The following is a 20,203-nucleotide window of genomic DNA, read 5'->3' as shown; positions in this document are numbered from 1 at the left end:
AAGGTTAACGGGCAACTGCGGGCTGATTATTTAAATTGATTGACGAAGCGATAGACTAAAAGGACATACGGAGTATGGAGCGATCCTATTGGTTGAAACGGGTGGTAATTATAGACTTAAGAGGAAAATGATGGAGTGGGTTACCGTTAGTTAACCCAGCATGTCTATTACTTGCCTCCTTCATCCAATGAAATCACCCGCTTCCATCAACAAGATCGCTTTATTTTCAGGTTGTCTTCCTAGTATATTGCTTTGTCTATGAATTTCAATAATCAGCTCTCTGACAACGTGATACCTCTGCGACAACCGCCTGCTGCCACCCCTTCATGGGACGTTCGACTTTTGGTTTGGATTGGGTATCCCCTGGGAAAAGGAAATTTCATTAGTCACAACGAAAATATCAAAGGCACAAATGCATCCTACTTTGATCCTCACTTCCACTATCTTATTCTTGGTATCATATAAATCCAATGGTGAAGTTAAAATTGATTTCAGCTAAAAGTGCATTATTTTACTAAGAATTTTTTAAGCTTATACGAGGATTTTACCTTGTGCGTGGTTAGTTTAAAGTATTGTCTTGGAAAGGGAACAATATGGAACATATCTCGGCCTCTCTCCCCGTATCTCATTCTACTCATATCTATTTCGGAGATTTTAGGGCACAAAAATTGAAGAGTTGGATGAGTGTGAGATTGTCGCCAATACCTGACGATTAAGTCCTTCTTTTCGTGTTGCAAGTACACTCATTACCATGGTTACAGTCATTTTCCTGCGGATTGGACTTTTCTACAAGTACACTGAAAAAAAAAAAAAAAAATTGAAGTTGATTTAACATTCAAGATGTAAGAAAAGTGTGCGAGAACTTACAAAATGCTGAATTAACTGTTACAGCAGTTACTTTAGCAATATGTCAAGATGTAAAACTAACTGCCGAAGCGAGTAATTTAGCATTTTGTGAGTTCTCACACACTTTTTTTACATCCGGGATGTTAAATCAACTTCACTTTTTTTTCGGTGTGATCCATTTCCAATGATTCATCATGAGTTTAGAATCGGAGTAAAGCAAAATTCAATGTGACACGGTGAGCTGAACAATAATTCTAACCACTTTAACATACGTATGCTAAAAACAGTTCCCCATTCTTGAGTGCTGGAGAGTTTCTTCGATTTGAGACGACAAAATCGATCAGAGATGGATTTCTAAATTAATCGTCTTCTCCAAAAGCACTGTATCTCATTCTCTCTTCACGCACTAACAGCTTATTTGGACGTCTATATTATCCACGCTTGTCGAGGTTAGAGGTACGTGGAACTGATTTTTGAAAACCCTATAAAATTGGTATTTACCAAACGAACAGGCATGCGCGGTCTCCGCGTTTAAAAATCGGTAAGGAATAAAAGAATCCATGGATCTACGAATAAGAAATTAGGTTAATCATCATTTTTTGTGCATTATCGTTAACCCACATTTCTTGATGCATCTGAAGCTTTAAATGAGAATTTCAGTTAATTTGCACTGCTTTTAAGCAATAAAAAGTCAGATATATTTTTTTCTCGCGTATGTTAGAGAGTCTGTTAAAAATTATTGAAGATAGGAAAGGTCAAAATACTATGAATTTCTCATTAAATTGTGTTCAATTTTTTTTTTTTTTTTTTTAAATGGGAGAATAATTTCAATTACTCTATCTTCAAAGAAACATATAATTACGTCAAAGAGTTTTTAAGGCCGTGTAATGATACTATGCCAGGGCCGGATTAAGGGGGTGGCCACATGGGCCGCGGCCGCGGCCCATGGCGGCAAAATTAGGGGGCGGTAAATGTTGCAATTTTTTTAAATGCAGGTACGAAAAAGTCGGATTCAGAAAAAAAATTACAAAGAAGAAAATGTGACAAAATCTCTCATTTCCTGAGAATTCATTAATTTCTAATTTTGCCGAATTTCGGTGTTACAAAAGACTGCGCACCTTTAGTTAGTTGAGTTAAGATCCAAACCAAACACTTAATTTGGCCTGGAGCGGCGCGGCGCAAAGAGAAATGATGACGAGGACTTGAGATGAAAAGGAGAAGCCCTCGACGCGGCGGTCGGCATGTAACATATATTAGCGCCTACGAGACTGCCTGAATACTTCCTGCATTGCGTCAAACACAGTACGGCCAACAGCGGTCGGCGCGGCGAGAAACGCACAGTGCCTACAAGACTACATGAATACTTCACGCATTGCGCCAAACACAGAGTGGTCAGCGTGGCACGCGGCGGAAGTTAAAATTATTAAACCCCTTTTATGTTTGTTCTTTCTTAATTTTTTAGTTCATTTCTTACAAATGAAAGGCTTTGTCCCCACAGAGATAGGTTTACGGAACTGAACTTTCGCGCGAAGTTCCGTGAACTTTTGCTAGTAATAGGTTGACAGGGCTTACGCAAAAAATGTGTCCAACACGAGTGAACGCGTCTTATGCACCCCTCTCCCTCCGGCACGTTCACTTGATGGTTTTTATTGATGTTTCAAAATGAATGAGAAGAGGGCGGCAAAATACAGGCGGCCCATGGGCGGCAAGTAGGTAAATCCGGCCATGTACTATGCGGCGATTCTCAATTTAGGGTTGTAAAAGCAGTAAATTATGAATACAATCCTCGAAAGCAGTGAGAGTTTTTTGAGACGAAAATTAAGCTTTTACATATTGATGAGTAATCATCAAAATTGTACAATTTCAGCCTTTGTAGCGGCAGAATGAGCCGGAACATTTTTATTCTGAAGGAGGCTATTTGATGGAAGAGTCCGAATAGCGTTATCTGTAGGTAAATCTATAGTAGTCTCAGTATTAAGCCAACTAAAAATAAATAATCCACTGTCTCAGCATAATGTCTACAAGTCTTGCCTACTTCTCTACTCAGTTTATCCTCTTTTCTTTTCAATTTCCGTCTTTCTTCAGTACCCAGTCATCCAGCTAAACCTGCGTTGCGTTTGGTACATGATCGGATGAACTTAGAGAACTATAAACCTAGAGAGCCCACATAGAGAAGATGCATAAGAGTCATCGACCCCTCTGCTCCTCTCTAATAACTCTGAGACGCTATTATGCTATTCTCTGTTCTTCAGAAACCGAAGGATTACGAGAGAAAGGGGGATTATCAGAGAGGCAGTTACGCGTATGGACACTACATGAATCGCAGTTCTTACAGCGCCCCCCGGCAAAATGGGTTGTGTGATTCTCCCTATCAACTGATAGCGTGGTAGTACAAATACGTTTTAGCTAATGACACGCATTTGTCTTCAGCGGATTTTTCTCTAGACCAGCCAAGACGGCTCTCACCGCGCGGCGTGGCGGCTTATGTGCCTTTTACTGCATCCAGGATTGTCAAATCTTCTTCAAAATCGATCAACTTTGCATTCCATCAGTAAATTCATCAATGATACCTGGTGGATCTTTCCACGATTGCTGAAAAATCGGCCTCTGTTGATATGCACTGATTTTTTTCTGACAATGCTGTTGTAAACTGTTGCCATTGCATTGCAACTACATTTACTGCGTGATAATCCGGTACCGAGGATGGCTCCTTAATGAAACATTGTGAAAAAATAAAAGAAAAAAAAAATTAGAAGAATATAGAAAAATAGGCGAAGAAGTGGATCAAATCCAATACCTCTTAAAGCAGGAGTTCCTGGGCTTGGATCTTTGCCGAGGTGCTTAAATTTAATAATCCTACAATAAATTAGTAGATATCATACCCATAGGACTTATTTATGAAAACTAACCGGGAACAACAGGACATCATGTTTAACAATGAAAACTCATAGTTGAGGGGCATTTGTTTTAACTCCAATCTGTGAATGATAATCAATAATATTTTCAGACCAAAAATCACTTGTCTGTATTTCAAGCCATCCGCGCCACCTTAAAGTCCTAAAATCTCCCGAAATTTGTTGAAATTGCATGAAATTTTACATTCGTGTTCTCTTTTAAAATAATGGGTGTCCATGTTTGAAAGTTCCTCCATCACCCCGTGATGGTAGATCCCTTCGCTCAAAAACTAGAAAATATGCATTTCTGGAATGTATGACTAATATGATGACTGTTTCACCTCTTTGATGATAATTCTCGGTTTTCATGCAATATTATTTTTTTTCCATTTTTCAGATCATTATTATATTTTAGGTACTGGAAATCTGGCGTCTACGCCGCACATCTCTCCTCACGATCGTTGAAACGCAAACTGATGAAGAGTGACAAATGATAGTGGTCGCCAGCAACTGTCAAGGATAATCGCCCATTGCCACCACCGCACCGCTCGCACGGTTGCCAGCCGGGCAGTGAAATCTCGATTTTTTTTCATTCGTTTCTATGGACGAGTTCAATAGTTGTGCACGGATCGGCAATTTAAATCGACGCCGCGCGCCACGGTCAATATTTGCATCTGCGCGATGCGACTTTGCTCGCACTTTCTCTCAACGCGCGAATGCCACCAGCGATTACTGCGATGGTATTCGAGAAGCTTTTACGCGAAAAAGAACTGGACTTGCTTTAGAACAAACAGATTGTTCCAATGGAATAAAATATCAGGTAGACAATAGTCCGTTGCAAACTTTTACCACAGGAAAAGAGGGATTATTTCTTAAAGTGATTTCTTCGGCATTGGGCAGAAGTATCCAATAGCCGATTGATTAATTTATAATCTCTAGATTACAGGACATTTCATAAGGGGTTTGGAGCAGTTTATTAAGATGTAGCGCATCAAGTATTTGTAAAAAAAAATTTTCAAAGAAACATTTAAAAGTTCCTAATGGATATCGCACATCGATGGGCAAAACGATTTGATTTATTTGGGGTTTTTTTGTGTTCCTCGAAGGTGTTTTTTTTTTTTTTTTCAAATTTTGTGAGCAAATGCCTGACGTTCTACACCGTGATGTGGAGCTCGAAAATTCTTTAAAAAAATGTCTTCTAATCCACAAATGTAATTGATAATTAATCAATCGACCATCATGCACATTGTTCTTCAAAGTGCTGAGGATCCACTCCGCTTCACATAATATAACGTTAGGATTTTCGGTAAGCGAGTCAGCAAAATTTGAAAAACTGCTGACTTCACAATTTGGGTAAAAATAAACGTATTTTTCCCGCTCATGAAATTATGTAACGGTAAAAACATAATTTGATGCGGATGGCTCATCGTTTCACAACTCCACGTAAGTCATCGTTAAGGAAAGTCATCAGTTAAGCGTTAAGGATCGGAAGTAACTTGTACATCATCATAGGGGAGATAGTAGTACGGATTCTTAGAGGTTTTGTTTGTGTTTGAATACGACCTATCTTTGGTTTTAACTCCTAGATACAACTATTCGTGCTTGATGGGTGTCCGTGTTGCATACACACTAAATTGAAGGCACTTTGGTTTTTTGGCTTTACTCAACGCGGCGCCCAGCCGCCGTCTCGTCGAAGGAAAAAATCTTTCCGATGAGTGAGATCTCTGGAATAAATTGTCTCTAAACTCAGCAAAGATCATCCTTTTCACCTATCTCAGATCCTTGCACATATCACATAATCATTTGTTTAGTTGGCTGATTCTTTTCTAAGCATGATTTTAGAAATTACAACTTACCAGTTGGGGCTCCGGTTATTGTAACAATCAAAAATATCGTCGATAAGCAATAATGCAAAATTTACGTAAAAATAAGATACAAAATGAACATAATAATTACGTATGTAGACGAAATAAATATGCAGGTGAATAGGAATTTCCTATTACTATGATAGCGTGCGATTTTGAAAACTTTTTATCCCCTTAGACAAGTCTTAATTCATTCAGCGGTAGACTTTTTTTAGCCAAGTTTCCTCTCCATCACCGAAGCAGAGTGGCGCAGTGGAAGCGTGCTGGGCCCATAACCCAGAGGTCCGTGGATCGAAACCACGCTCTGCTACGAAAATTTTAGAATACTGTATTATTATCTCCTCAGTGAAACCTCCCAAAAACGTTTTTGAACTTTTTAGAAATATAATACTGCAGCTTTTACTTTTTAGAAATATAAATACTGCAGCTTTTACTTTTTTGAAACTGGGTGTATCGATTGACCCTTAAATACTGATCAAAAGCCATCGAATGCGATTAATTTCCACTCAATATGCGAATGAGTCGCAGTGTTAGAGAATTCGCCGTTTCCTGGACGTAAAGGAACGTAATTGCATTCCAAGGTTGCGAAATTGACTCGAACAACTCAATTATTTACAAAAATGTACTGAGTAATTTGTATCCCAAATTTTTCTGATTTTTGCGTGAGATTAGAGGAAAATTTTGTCAAATTTTCAGTTAAAATGTCCAAGATTTTCCCGGTAAAAATGCAATATGGGAGGTAAAATCTGGCAACATTGAAATATAGTTACGTTCTTTCGTGAGAAGAAAGATGAATTAGCGGAGAAAATCTGCATTTTTGAACTAATGTGTCCTTGATTAATGCGTAGTGTTTTACTCCATCCGAGGCTTCTGTTGTGGTCATCTATAAATTCTCATCCGTAAAGTAACAGAATGTCCTGTCTGATGTAGAATATTTTTCCGGGTGACAAAAAGTTATAGTTTCCCTCACTTTCCTTTTAAGTACTCGAGGAAGTCAGGTATTTACTTCAACATGAACTCTCAATCATAATCGACTAGCCTGACGCTGTGGTCCATGATGAATTAATATACCTGTAATTATATGTATTTAGTCCCGGTCCATCTCGTCGCTCCCCAGAACTAAAAGCATTCCTCCATTTTCATGTTAGCTCCGGAAAGTATGGTAGTCATATTAATAACAAGGCTCACGTGGAATTAAAGGTACGCTCTTATGACAGAGGAGCGGCAACTTGTAGCTCAACAAGTCAACACCCGCGCGTGATTAGTCGTTTGTCTCGTGCATCTTTTAATCGTCATTTTCCCTATACCTCGGCTTCATCCCAATTCAAGGACCCTGCCGAGTTCTCTCTGCATTTGCGGAATTGGAATATTTGACTTCCTATTGCCGATTTTTTGTCGATACTCTAATTTTTTAACCTATATGTCTCCGTTTTTTGCTCTCTTTTTTAGCTTCGACTAAATTGTCTCGCCCGATCGCTGAGGAGAGCCCGCGCTTTATCGGTCAGTCTTATCGTGGTTGGCGTGTGTAGTTGTTCTATTCCAGTGGATTTCTTCTTTTCGTTTGCGGTTCTTAGCAGGATTTTTGGCCATAAAGTACACAATTTTGACATAATTTTTGTAAGTACGCTATCACAATTTACCAACGATGGATCAGTTTCCGGAGGAGTCCAATATTGCCGTGCTAAGGAAAACCGCCGTATGAACATTCGAGAAGTGCAATATTTCTACCAATTAAAATTTCATTTTGGAGGAATGTTATCAATATTTTTCCTGGAAATTTTTACACTATGTAGATCAAATTACGAACGAAATGCTCTGAAAAACCGGAAGAAAAATGTTGATGAATATTCTCACAAATCCGTGATTTATCAAAGGAAATTTGGCAACGCATAAAAGCTTAAACGGCGAATTTCCTTTGCACGGCAAAATAGCCAACTTACAAAATATGTTTAAAAGCACCGCGCTATATATTCTCTCTTTAAAATAGCGAAAGGAAAACGAACCGAAGAAGGTCTGGGAATTGACTCCTTGGCAAGATGGGTCTATGCAATCAATATCTGTTAAATGGCAAAGATAGGTACACATTATTATGCTATTTTTGTAGTATAACTTCCATTTGATCTGTCAAAATGCCTGTCAATATCTCGTTCAAAAATGTTGATTCCCAAACTTCTTGATCTTTGATCAGATTTTAAAGAGGAAACACACGACTTTTTTTCGAGCCCCGACCTTTAGTGGTGGTTCATTGGTCCTTAAAGCCTCAAAATACTAACGGCTATGAAGAGAAAGGGGAAGAGACCATAATCTTTCCTTCTGCCCAAATTGTATTGATAATATATTTGTGTAAGGAAAAAAGACAAATCATACTCTAAAATATAAAATATTAAGAGTCACGCGTAACGCATAACACTTAAGGCGAGGAGCAGTCGCGTGGCGTGCTTTGCGATATATCGATTTTTATGCCATTTAAGCTTAAGGAAAAGGATCGATAAACAGAGGATTCGCAGCGAACACCTTAATAATCGATTCTTCACCATAGGTTTAAATGGCAGAACAATCGATTCATCGCAATTCACGCCACGCTACTGGCGGAGAGCGCTTTGGGGGTTGGACCGCGAAGCGATCAGGGGTGTACGAGTGTTTCCCTTTTTACAAATTTTAGAAACATTATTCTATTCCAATACTGAGGACGAGTTGAATTAAGTTGACTCATAGGTCGAGTCAAATGAGACTCAAACGTTTACAGGGTGTACACTTTTTGACCGTGATAATAAAAAGGTGCAAACTCGAATCGATTATTTTATTTTTATTTGTTTCTGTATTCTGTCTCTAGATTTATAATGGCACCTAGAATCCCAGATTTGGTACTAGAAGGTATAGAAGTGCCGCGAACGGAAATGAACAGGTCCCTGATCCAAGATTTTTTCGAAGGGAAAAATATTCTAATCACAGGAGGGACAGGTTTCTTCGGGAATGTGCTAATCGAAAAATTATTAAGGTAATATAAACCTGACTTATTTTGCAACTTTGTCCTTCTCTTACTCTGTTTTTGTGGAGGAATCTTATTCATGCTGTTAATTATTTTCATATGCACATTTAGAAAGAGTCTACTCCCATAGACTGCGCCCATAAATCCTAATTATAGCCACTTTGTCGATGATAAAAGGTAATTTTTAAAAAGTAAATGTGTCAATGTAAAATTAGAGCAAATATCTTTCAAAATAAACAAGAAAAAAACACAAAAAAATGTGGCCCAAACTATATGTAACAGCTAGTAAAATACTACTGGGTCCACTCTATTTTGCGAAGAAAGCAAGGCCAAACAATTTTAATTACCATAATGCACCTGAACTCTGATGAGTATCAGCGCAAGACTGATGGAGGATAGTGTTCGACATAGGCGTTAGAATATTGAGCTGGGTTCACGCCGAAGGATCTCTATAACGTTTTGGGCCCCTTTAGACCTCATCAGTATAGATCACACTTAGTCAGTGAGCCCAGCCTCGAAACATCATTTTTGGCTGTAAATGTCAGTTTTGAACTTTCGGCGTTGCTTTCCTCGCAAATAATGTGGCCACGGCACTATTTTGCCACCTTGCTAGAAAATAAATTGATACATAAAAAAGAACATTAAAACTTGAAAGATTCACACTTTCATGGTAGAAGGTGATTTATCAGATCAATATATGATACAACTTTGAACTCTCCAAATACAGGAGCTGTTCTGGAATCAAAAAGATCTACATCACTGCCCGACCACGAAAAGGCAAAACCACAACTGAGCGAATCAAAGAAATGTTTTCTGGACCAGTAAGTGCCTCGTTTCTTAGTATATAACGCGATAGTTTAAGTGAGATAAATCAATGAATTGCATTTTGCAAAAAGGAACGAAGAGCATTCTACTGTTGCTGGGATACAGAGCAATTTACATTTTTTGTAATGAAATTACTGACATCGCGCAACAATTGAATGTACAAATCGATGGTGAAACTACCAAACCACGTATCTCGTTTGCGGTGTCTAAAAATCTCCGCTCTCATTTTATTTTTCTGGAAGAGAACAATTCAATATCATTCCTTGAAGTTTTTACAGAATTTTCTTCGCACTGAGAAGAAAAATCACGGAAGTTTTCAAGAATTGACGTTGAGTACTTTCCCATTTAAAAATTAAAGTATGGCAGGAAGTCTGCGACGTCGCAAACCGAGATACGTGGTTTGGTAGTTTCACCGTCGAAATGTAATGTTTAACTTGAATGATAGTTTTTGGGAGTAAATATGAAACTTGTTTAGATGACAGTTTATATTTAGGAGGTAAAAACAAAGTTGTGCAATCTTAGCGACATTGGAATGCTCTTGGTTTGTTTTCACAAAATGCAATTCAAATACTCCACATTCAGAGCTGACTTGACGAAAGCAAAAAATTTACAAAAATTTAATTGTATAAAATTAACAATATGAGAAGAAACTTCATGCGGTAAAATTAAATAATTTTCTACTCCGGAGAAAATAAGAGATCTTAAACACGAAAAAAAGATAGTCATTTTTTTCAGAGACATTGAGTTTACCATAAGCAATGGATTAATTTGCATTTCATTTTAGAGTGTCCACAATTATTTCCTTGCAGATAACTCACATTTATCAAGCGCTAAAAAAATATAAATTCAATCCTCGATTTACTTAGTCCATCAATAACTCGTAAAAGTCTGAATCACAAGCGTTGGACAGTACTTTTTCATCAAGATTTTAGTTACTTAAGTCATTAATTACGACGATCAGCAACGAGGCTATCTACGTCGTAGACCAGGAAATTACCTTAAATTTTTAGATTTACTTTTTTAAACAATTTTAAAATTTCGGTAGTTACTTCTGGAGGCAAATATTTTAACAGACCGTGATACACATTTCTACACCTAGACTTTTTACGGCCGATATTTTGAATAAGCGATGAGAATTTGCCCTTTTTTTTATAAACCCTTCTTTCCGGCTGAACTTTTTTTCAGAACCATTAAACAATTTTAAACTTTCCTGCCTCTTTTTTTCAATTTTTTTTTTAAGCAGTAATCCTATTCCATGTCCGTCAAAAGTTCCAGGATTCAGAACTTTTTTGTTCCAATTTCTCCCACTCCATGACCGTAAAAGTTCCGGGATATCTTTTAAATTTTTTCGAAAGTTCCGGAAAATACAAAAGATCCGGAACATTTCAGGAATTTCAGAGGCTGCAGGAATCTTTCAGGCAAATCTCAAAAGTTCCGGGAAACTTTCAGGAAAGTCTCAAAAGTTCCGGGAAAATTCAGGAAAATCTCAGCAGTTCCGGAATTCGGAATAAGTTCCGGAACATAAGAGCACTGAAAAAAAGTGGTAACACTCGAGGAGTAGGTTTTACCCTACATATTCCGAAATCTTCCATTCCGGAGAAGAAGGAAAGGGAATCACTGCACTGAATCGGTCAACTTTCCGCGTCGCTCCGCGAGGTTGCATAATCAATCACGGCACCGAAAAAAATAAAAAAAAAAAAAAAAAAAAAAAAAAGCAATTCAATGAGCATGAGCGTTTTTTGATACGTTGTTTCCTTTCTCCTGTCTAATTTAGCTGTTCGCGAAGCTGCAGGAAGACGAGCCGAATTTCGCGAAAAAAGTTGCATTCGTAAGTGCGGACATGGACCTTGAAGAGTGCGGTCTAAGTGCGGAGGATCAGGCGATGCTGAAGCGGGAAATTGACGTCGTGTTCCACGCGGCCGCTACCGTGAGATTCGACGCCGAGCTCAGCACAGCCATCAACACCAACGTCAGAGCAACCCGCGATTTGGTCAACCTGGCGCGAGAAATGCACAACCTTAAGGTTTGAAATTTTAGCGGGGCACTTGCACACGTGCAAATTGAGGTTTTTTAATTTCAACAGGAATGCTGTACATCAAATGAGGTTCCTTCTGGCTTTGGGACAGAGTTATGGACACATAAATGTCGGGAAAAATCCTCAATTTTGATGGGCTGTAGCGTCGAATAAAAGATTTTCCAGAAAACAATTCACAAAACAAAAAAGTCTTCGTTTGAACCCTGAAGTCTAGCGCATTACTTGGACCGCATTTTGCAATAAGGAACCACTATTTCTGGCTCATTTTAGAAACAACATATATGCCATTGGTTTCCCTCTGCAGAAAGGTGCTTTTATGGAAGAGTCAGAAATAGTGGTTCCTAATCGCAAAATGTAATCCACTTCGGGGACACTCTATTTAAAATTTCAATGGTTTTGGAGGTGTCCGCCCAATCAAATAAATCACCGATGTAATATCATGAAACGTCGAATGACGATTAGTATAAACAGTTATAATGCATAACAGTAATATTTCAACATTTCTGTGCGGCGTGGACAATATTGATAGCGAAAATGCGGAACCATGTATCTCAATTGTAGTGTTTCAAAAATCTCCGTTCCTATTTAATTTTTCCGAGGAATATCATGACAACTATACAGCTTGAATTTATTCGGAATATTTAGCTGGCGCAGAAAAGAAAAATGTAGGAAGTTTTGAAGAGATACAGTTGACTAGATTTCTATAGAAAAAATGAAGTATGGAAGGAAGTTTGCGACGGCGCGCGCGCGCCAACGGAGATAAGTGGCTTCGCACTTTTGCCATCAACATATTTTTCCAGGAATTAACGGCCCGGAGCCATCTACAACTAGTGTAAAAAAACTATGGATTTTAAAGTGAATCCATGTGGCACCATGTCACAGTTGTTTAGCGTCCGTATTGACTTTTGTTACAGCAGATTTATTTGTAATGTTTCTATTATGGATCCGACTTATATAAATTTTGTATAGAGGTTTTCTTATTAATCTCGTAGCAGATTCTTTCGTGATCTCTCTTTTTCATCATTGAATAAAAGTGAAATAAGAAAATTGAATAATCACCAACAACTGACTTCTTTCCAAACAGGCATTCGTGTTCGTATCAACGATTTTCTCCAACTGCAACAACGAAGCCATACCTGAGAAATTTTGCGTCCCGCGTATTGCGGGCGATATCGCGATTGCCTTGAACGAGAACGTGGAGAGTGACGTCATCAATAAAATGGCACCAAAGTAAGAAATTTCAAAATCATATGTTCAAAACGCGTTTCCCTCTGGCATAAATTCAATCGCATTTTTAGGGCAGTGGCGTGGCGTGTTTTGCGATACATCCATTGATATGCCATTTAAACCTATGGAAAAAGATCGATAGACAGAGTGTTCGCAACAAACACCTTTTTAATAATCGATTCTTTACCATAGCTTCAAATGGGGAATATCGATAGTCTATAATTCACACTGATCCACTGTTATAGGGTGGTCCGCATTGTGCAAGCATCATAGTATTTCACCGCAAGAGTTGTCTCAGTCTTTTTACGCGCATGAGGGTTGATTACTTGAAATTCGTCGCTTTTCTTTGAGTAATCTCACATGAAAAACCCTGCTACCCAATTTTATACCTTATCGAAGTCGCTCAGAAATCATCCAATTCAAATGGTTAACTCTCTGCTCTTTGCTAGACTTACACCTAACTTAAACCCATGTGATGGCAAAATACTCACCTGGCTACAAATTGTCACTCTTTTGAAATTTTATTACGACCTGAGCCCTCGAAAGCACGGAGTGATATAGACGGAAGGGCTCATCTCAATTTCCGGTTAAGTCTTTACGCTAGAGAAGCGACAAAATCATACGTCCGGGCAAGGAAACCCAGAGCGCCTTCAATTGGTTCTATATGCAATGCACACATCCATCGAGCACGAATAGTTGCATGTTATGATAAGGCGTTATTAACAATGTAAGATGTATTCGTGGCTTGCAAAATCTAGCTTGAGTTACTTGTACTGAGGTGGAGGCTCTTAATTTGACCGCGATTTTTTTTTAATAAAACTCAATGATTCTTCTTTTCTTATGCTCGCCTAATTTCGTTGCTATTTTGCAAAGGTTTACACACTACAGATTGACAGACGCGATTAACATTACTCTTAAGAGAAAAGAAACGCCAAAAGTGTTTCAGTAAGAATGAAAGCAACGAAAGCAAATATTAAAATTTCGAAGTAGGGATCAGGATTAGCACAAGTATGGATAAAAATTTACTGGTGCTGTGTTCTAATCCATTTGGAAATTTGTTCGAGTTCACAATGAACTGATTTTCAGCCGCAAAAGTTGTAATTTAAAAGCTTCTGCCCAACCTTTAAAGCTTCGTTTTTGTGGGGTTTCAGAAACACCTTCTATACAGAGGTTTTCATGGTTCGTTGCCATAATTGTGCAGTCAAGATATATTTTTTAAAAATTCAGCAAGGGACTATGAAATTCTATTTTAAGAGCTATTGAACATACCTATCACGTTGTTTCCTTTTTATAATACCTCCAACTCAATTTCAGTTTACTAGACGGATGGCCAAATACGTATGTTTTCTCCAAATGCCTCGCTGAGGACGTAATCAAAAACTTGGGCAAGGACATGCCAATGGCAGTTGTTAGACCATCAATTGGTACGTTTACTATATTTTATATTTTCTTGATTAAAACTCTTTAATTGAAGTTTTTGTTGTAAGACCTATAGCCAAATGTTTGCCAAATATTTTTTTTTGTAGTATGTTAGATAGGCTGAATACATTTTCTTGTTTATATGAAAAAAAAGAAAAAAAGACCCTCGACTTGTTTCCCCAACGAAAAATGAGATGGGGTAAGCCAGAATGTAAATATAAAATAAAAACGTGTTCCTTAATTCTTCATTTCTATGCTACAAGTTTAAATTATTTCAGTGTATTTTACAGATTTATGATTTCATAAATTAAATTCAATTTCAATTTTAATTTGAAGCAGTTAATCAAGCAGGGTTCATGAGACATGTTTAAATCAAGAAGAATCATCTCCATTGTATGACATGGGCTCGGTTTATGAAACTGGCAACTCGCAGCCTCTAGGTTATGCGTCCAGATGTGCGATTTATGATTATTCTGCACCTTCAGGTATTAAACATAGTGTCGTGATATATATCTGTAAATGCATATCACGTTTAATTGCATAAATACACAACACTACAATCAATGCATTTGACTATTTTTCTTAACATTTCGAATGCCTTTTTAGTTACATCTACCGCCAAGGAGCCTATTCGTGGATGGATCAACAATCTTTACGGGCCAACAGGTGTCACTGCTGGAGCAATGAAGGGCATTTTAAGAACATTCCCAGGCGATGGAGAATGTCCCGCGGAGTTGGTTCCAGTTGATTACGTCATCAACTCCATTATTGCATGCGCCTGGGATACATCAACTAGATTGTGAGTTGAAGGGGCAGTGAATGCCTCGATCATTTAGACTAATTAAGAATGTAATAGTTTCTCATCTAAATTTGTGAAGTCAAAATCCACATGATATTAACACGTAGTGTAATTTTTCATTCATTTATAGAGATTTTTTAGGTTTAAAGATGAGGATTATTTAAATTCAAACGAAATCAACCGGTTCGTTTTACTTCAAAAAACGAAAATCTGTCGCACGATTTAAAATTTATTGAAAAATTGTATCGGGGCGTGAACATTAATAAATCATACCCACTGACTTTAAAAAGAAAAGAAGAAAAAATGGTTAGCATAAATGGAAAATACATTGAAGGTATAGAGGTAGAACAATGTATTTGAGAAGAAAAACTTAAATTTATGTCAGTGTTTTCCATTGGAAAAGTGCTTCCAAAAGATGCTATTTTTGTCGGGTGCTTCGCTTATTTTATCCTGGGGGTTGTTCAGCATTAACGACAAAAGGCGAAAAAATCGAATATTGGTATATGCCTCCGCTTCATCCATGACAGCGATTGAATGCCGTTTAGAATTTTGCTGAAGTCGGAGCTGCGTTCCATTGGGTCACATTTTGCGACAAGGAGGAACTACATTATCTGGCTAATTTCAGAAACAACGGACGCACCCTTTCGTTTCCCTATGAAGATGGGTGTTTTTATAGTAAAGCAAGAGTGGTAGTTCCTAATTGAAAAATGTAGTCCAATTGTGCTTGGCTGACTGGAGATTTTACTAAGATATTATTCGCAATGATTCAAAATCTCTCAGCACAGCTTGAATGTAACTTGAAATTAATCTACGTGCTCATTTGATTTTAATTAAATTTTTCTCTTCTCGTTTTAGCATTGAAGCTCAAAAAAGGAAAGAAAGAAAGGCTGCGATTAACGAGTTTGAAAATATTATTGGTGGGGAAGGACAAATTTTCTTTGACGAAGAGTTTGACCCATTTTTGGGCGAGGAGCAGCGGCAGAAAGATTTTTCCATTCCAGTCTATAACTACGTTTCAACCAACCGAAATGGTATCACGTGGAACGAGTATTTGGAGATGAATGCGGCTACAGTGAGAAACTTTCCCCTGAAAGCTGCGGTATTTATTATAATACATCAATTTCACTTACATTAAAATGGACTATACATTGCAATGAGGAACTATAACTTCCGGCTCATTTGTAAAAACACATTTGTGTATAGGGGAACTAAGGGCACATACGATGTTTTTAAACTGAGCCAGAAATTGTAGTTCCTAATTGCAAAATGTAGTCTAACAATTCATTATTCTCAAAATATAGTCAGTAATCTGCAAAATCTTAACTTTATGAAGTTTTAACTTTAATGATTTGAATAGTCATTGCTCCGTTAAAATGATTGAATCAGCAGCTTTTATTGTCTTTTATGTTCAGTTTATGAATTAAAATTCAGGAATCCAAAAATAGAAAGTCACGAACAACGTATAAGACTCCAACACGGCCAAAAGTTGAGCCTTAGAAAAAATTATCAGTGAAGGGTCGCTCAAAATGTGTTCTTAATAGGCTTCGGTTATCCTAAAACAGGGTCAATTTTGAAACTCGAATGGATAATGAAAGACTTTATGATTTATTCCAATTCTTAGTTTCTATATTCACAGATACTAATTGCAATTTTTTTTCCATAGATTTGGAGTGCCTCGTGTACACTCGCTAAAACAAGGGTGGAGTTTTTGTTCTACTCCTTCTTTTTGCATTACCTGCCCGCGCTATTAGCAGATGGTTTTTGTACACTCGTCGGCACAAAACCAAGGTAAGAAATCGTTCATAATAATTAGGTATTTGCGGTATCACATATCTCCATTGCGGTGTTCAAAAATTTCCGCTCCTGTTTTATTTTTTTGGGAAGAAACAAGCCAACTTTATGGTTAGAAACTTTTACGGAATATTTCGTCGACAAAGAAGAAAAATCAAGAAAGTTTTCAAGAAAGAAATTACGCTGATACTTTTCCAAAGAAAAAATGAAACATGGCAGAAAGTCTGCATTGTCGCAAACGGAGGTACGTGGTTCCGAACTTTGGCCATTGATGTGCACTATTTAGGAGATAAGAAATGAAACAAAGGAATACACATCGGACTCATATTATTTTTCGTTGTTACATATGCTTCAGCACATTTCTCTACCAACACTATGGTGAACTTCATGTTTAACATGGGAATTCATTTTTCCAGATTCGTGAGGATCAGCCAAAAAATCCATAATTTCTCCAATCACCTTTCTTTCTTCGGCACAAAAAATTGGAAATTCGAGGACAACAACGTTGGAGACCTTTGGGACAGACTGACCGAGATGGACAAAGACATATTTTACTTCAACATCGAAGATTTATATTGGCCAGAGTATTTCCATTACTATGTGCTTGGAGTCCGAGAGTACCTCCTTCAAGAAAGCTTAGAGACAGTTCCAGAGGCTCGAAGAAAGATGTACCGGTAAGGAGATTTCTTTCAGCTTTTGAATATTTACCTATTTGATCAATTAAATCAAACTGCAGTAAAAAATTACATAATGCGCGAACGATGTCACTGATTGAGGTTGATTGTGAGAGTAATGAACAGAGACAAAGAAAGATCCTCCCCGAGCCTCTTGGTGACAGGTGGAAACTTCTACTTTTGGGGATTTAACGCTTCTTTACATGGGCACTTATGGAAGCAACAGTCATCATCTTTTTGTCGGCTGTGGACTTACTTATTAGGTGGATGATGAGCTTCAGGTGACGTTATGAGCCAAACAAGTTTACCAAACTTACACGTATCGAACACGTTGTTCAACATCCACCCAGGAGGTGGGTCAACACTCGAATGTTGGAGTCCCGAAAGTAAATGCTTCCACCATTTCCAAGACACCGATGGATGGTCTCTTTTTGTCTCTGGTAGTAAATTATATCAGCGAAGAATAGTTAAATTTAATCAATAGCCACATCAGTTATTTATGAATGTCATGTATCCTCAAAATGAGATAAAATGAAAATTAAGAATAAAGAATTTCAAATAAATCTACCATTGAAATCTATAGCCAGTTAAAAATTAAGTTAAACATCGGTGATCTTGGTTGATACGTGGTATAAATAGTTACCTACGTTTTTCATGAATGAAAGAGGAAAATAAAACATATTTCAAAAACACTGTTTTCAAACATTCTATTTCAACATGAATAGGCTTCCACAGAGTGTAAATTAGCATGCATATTGTGCACATAGCCGCACACATGGTTGCAGAGAAAATATTTGACAGGTAATTCTTACTTTGAGTCAGTAAATACTTTCACCTTAACCGGGCGGTAGTTTCAAGCTTCCTAAGTTATTCTCTTACGGAAACGTCATTTGAGGTGTTCATCTATTCTACTTTGTTACAAAAAAATTATCAATTTTTATCAGTGGCGCCAAGGATCAGACGGATTTGATCTTTGCAACTAAAATTTTTACTAATATTTTTCAAAGCATTTTCATTGAAGCAGGAAGACTACTACGTACTGACTTTATTGTTTTTATTTCAGGTTCTTTGCACTTCAATACTTGCTGGTGTTTCTAGTTTTTGCCGTTTTCACGTATGGTACCTTCCAATTAGTTGGTGCTTTTAGTTCATCAGAAAGCATGATATTGATGCCTGAATTGCCTGAGAGCATCATGGTATAATGATTCCACCATATGATGGGCAGAATTTTCCAAAGAATATTTCATCGCAAAAGCATTTCTAAATGTGGATTGCGATTTATAACTTTTACCCACCTACGTTTTTTTAATGTATATTTATGTGTTTTCGTCCTCTTATTAAGACTTTCCACGAGGGTGTGAAACGATTGCAATTCGGAATTTATGTTCTAAACTGCGTACATAATTTCCTAATGTGAAAAGCGGATTTCATGAAGATTCAAATTTCCTGGAAATAGTTCCAGGAAAAATTCAAATGGAATGTCACAAGGCATTCAATTTTGAGTCTCCTTGACTCAATCTCACAATTTTCCGTTGTGTATGTAATGAATGATTTAGAGATCAATTGAGGGGCTTGGGGGAAAAGGCACATAAAAGCAGTTTTTGAAAAAATTGAGATAATAATAATTTTGAGTGAAACTAGTCTTAATACATATTCTGTGAAAAATTCGCTCCAAAATTCAAATTTTTAAGCATCCAAAAGTCAGTTAGAACTTCCTTTCCGCCACAAGGATACATGCAATTTCGAAACTTCAAACACGGATTTCTCAAAATAGGAAGCCGAATCCCCTTAATTTTTCATAATCTTTTTAAAGACATTTAAATCATTATGATTATTGGGGATGTATCTTTCTGGAGTAATCTTCAGACTTCATGCATGTATTTCCTTTGCTCATATTTTCTTTTGAAACCTGACAAAAAAAATCATGCGTACATTAACGAAGGTACATGCTAAAATATTTGAACGTTACTTAATGAATACATGCTCAAATTCAACCGTAACTGTACGCATGACAATTGAACTTTACTGATCACATCTTTTCCCTTTCAAGGATAATATTCTTGCAATATAAATATGTCTTAAATGAGGTACCTGATGATTAAAGCAGCCTTAATTTTCTCTTGTTTAAGTTCTAACAAGTTTGAAAGATCTCAAGGTTATTTAATTCGCTATTAAGTCTGAATGTATGCTGACCCTGACAGCTGGTGAAAACTTACTTTCGCTCATGTTGTAAATATTAGTTTAAGTTTAATAATTATGAATAAAACATTTAAGTGTAAAGTCGTTTAAAATTTTGTTTTGCCTGTCCTTCTCTTTAACGTTTTGGTTTTCCCAATCAAAGACTTTTTTAGGATTTTACGTGCAAATGAGTTTTCGCGATTTTCAGTACATTTTAACAGTGCCTTGCACTAGTCTAGCTCCCAGTCCACAGATGACTTCAATAATATACTACAACAAAACCTTGTTTTCAAAATCATTGGACAAGATCTCTTTATATTTTATCCAAACTAAGTTTAAATAATTTTCTCTAATTTCAGTATTCTCCTAGCTTTCAGCTTGTGGTACCACATAATAGGCATAATAGAAAAGGGCTTCAAATGACAGCGTAGAATTAAGAATTCCAATGTAACAACTAGACAAGACCAATGGATCAGCCTCTCTCCTCGTAAAGAGTTGACCCTGCCCTTGAGAGAGATGACTCTGACACAGTGATAAATTGCACATCTAGAATATTATCCGATTACGATTCAGTATCGGTATAATGGGTAAAAACGTGTGAAAGTGAAATGACCGGTGTGTTGGCACTGTCTACTTGTCAATGTTAGTTGATTCAATGCTC

The 20,203-nt window shown here is 37.2% G+C and overlaps 1 protein-coding gene and 1 non-coding gene across 2 annotated transcripts; both read left to right on the top strand.

The window, feature by feature from the left end:
- The first annotated feature begins 1,732 nt into the window (after positions 1 to 1,732).
- On the top strand, positions 1,733 to 19,557 carry LOC109036155 (fatty acyl-CoA reductase wat). The gene is made up of 12 exons (XM_072296839.1): positions 1,733 to 4,560; positions 7,055 to 7,222; positions 8,439 to 8,603; positions 9,322 to 9,415; positions 11,194 to 11,442; positions 12,539 to 12,684; positions 13,996 to 14,105; positions 14,707 to 14,899; positions 15,755 to 15,998; positions 16,563 to 16,687; positions 17,107 to 17,364; positions 18,428 to 19,557. The coding sequence occupies exons 3-12, from the start codon at positions 8,446 to 8,448 to the stop codon at positions 18,564 to 18,566; spliced, it is 1,716 nt and encodes a 571-aa protein (XP_072152940.1). The 5' UTR covers positions 1,733 to 4,560; positions 7,055 to 7,222; positions 8,439 to 8,445; the 3' UTR covers positions 18,567 to 19,557.
- Positions 5,844 to 5,915, top strand: TRNAM-CAU (transfer RNA methionine (anticodon CAU)). The gene has a single exon. It is a non-coding gene; the product is annotated as a tRNA-Met (tRNA).
- Positions 19,558 to 20,203: the final 646 nt, after the last annotated feature.

This window comes from Bemisia tabaci, chromosome 2, assembly GCF_918797505.1.
Source record: "Bemisia tabaci chromosome 2, PGI_BMITA_v3".
Classification (NCBI taxonomy): Eukaryota; Metazoa; Arthropoda; class Insecta; order Hemiptera; family Aleyrodidae; genus Bemisia; species Bemisia tabaci.
This window is presented reverse-complemented; position numbering and strand designations above follow the sequence as displayed.

Bases quoted from the DNA above. Each gene is read 5' to 3' on its own strand.
- LOC109036155 (XM_072296839.1), top strand. From the start codon at position 8,446: ATGGCACCTAGAATCCCAGATTTGGTACTAGAAGGTATAGAAGTGCCG. The intron at 16,688-17,106 runs GTAAGAAATCGT...TCATTTTTCCAG, and splicing joins CTCGTCGGCACAAAACCAAG to ATTCGTGAGGATCAGCCAAA. The intron at 17,365-18,427 runs GTAAGGAGATTT...TTTTTATTTCAG, and splicing joins GCTCGAAGAAAGATGTACCG to GTTCTTTGCACTTCAATACT.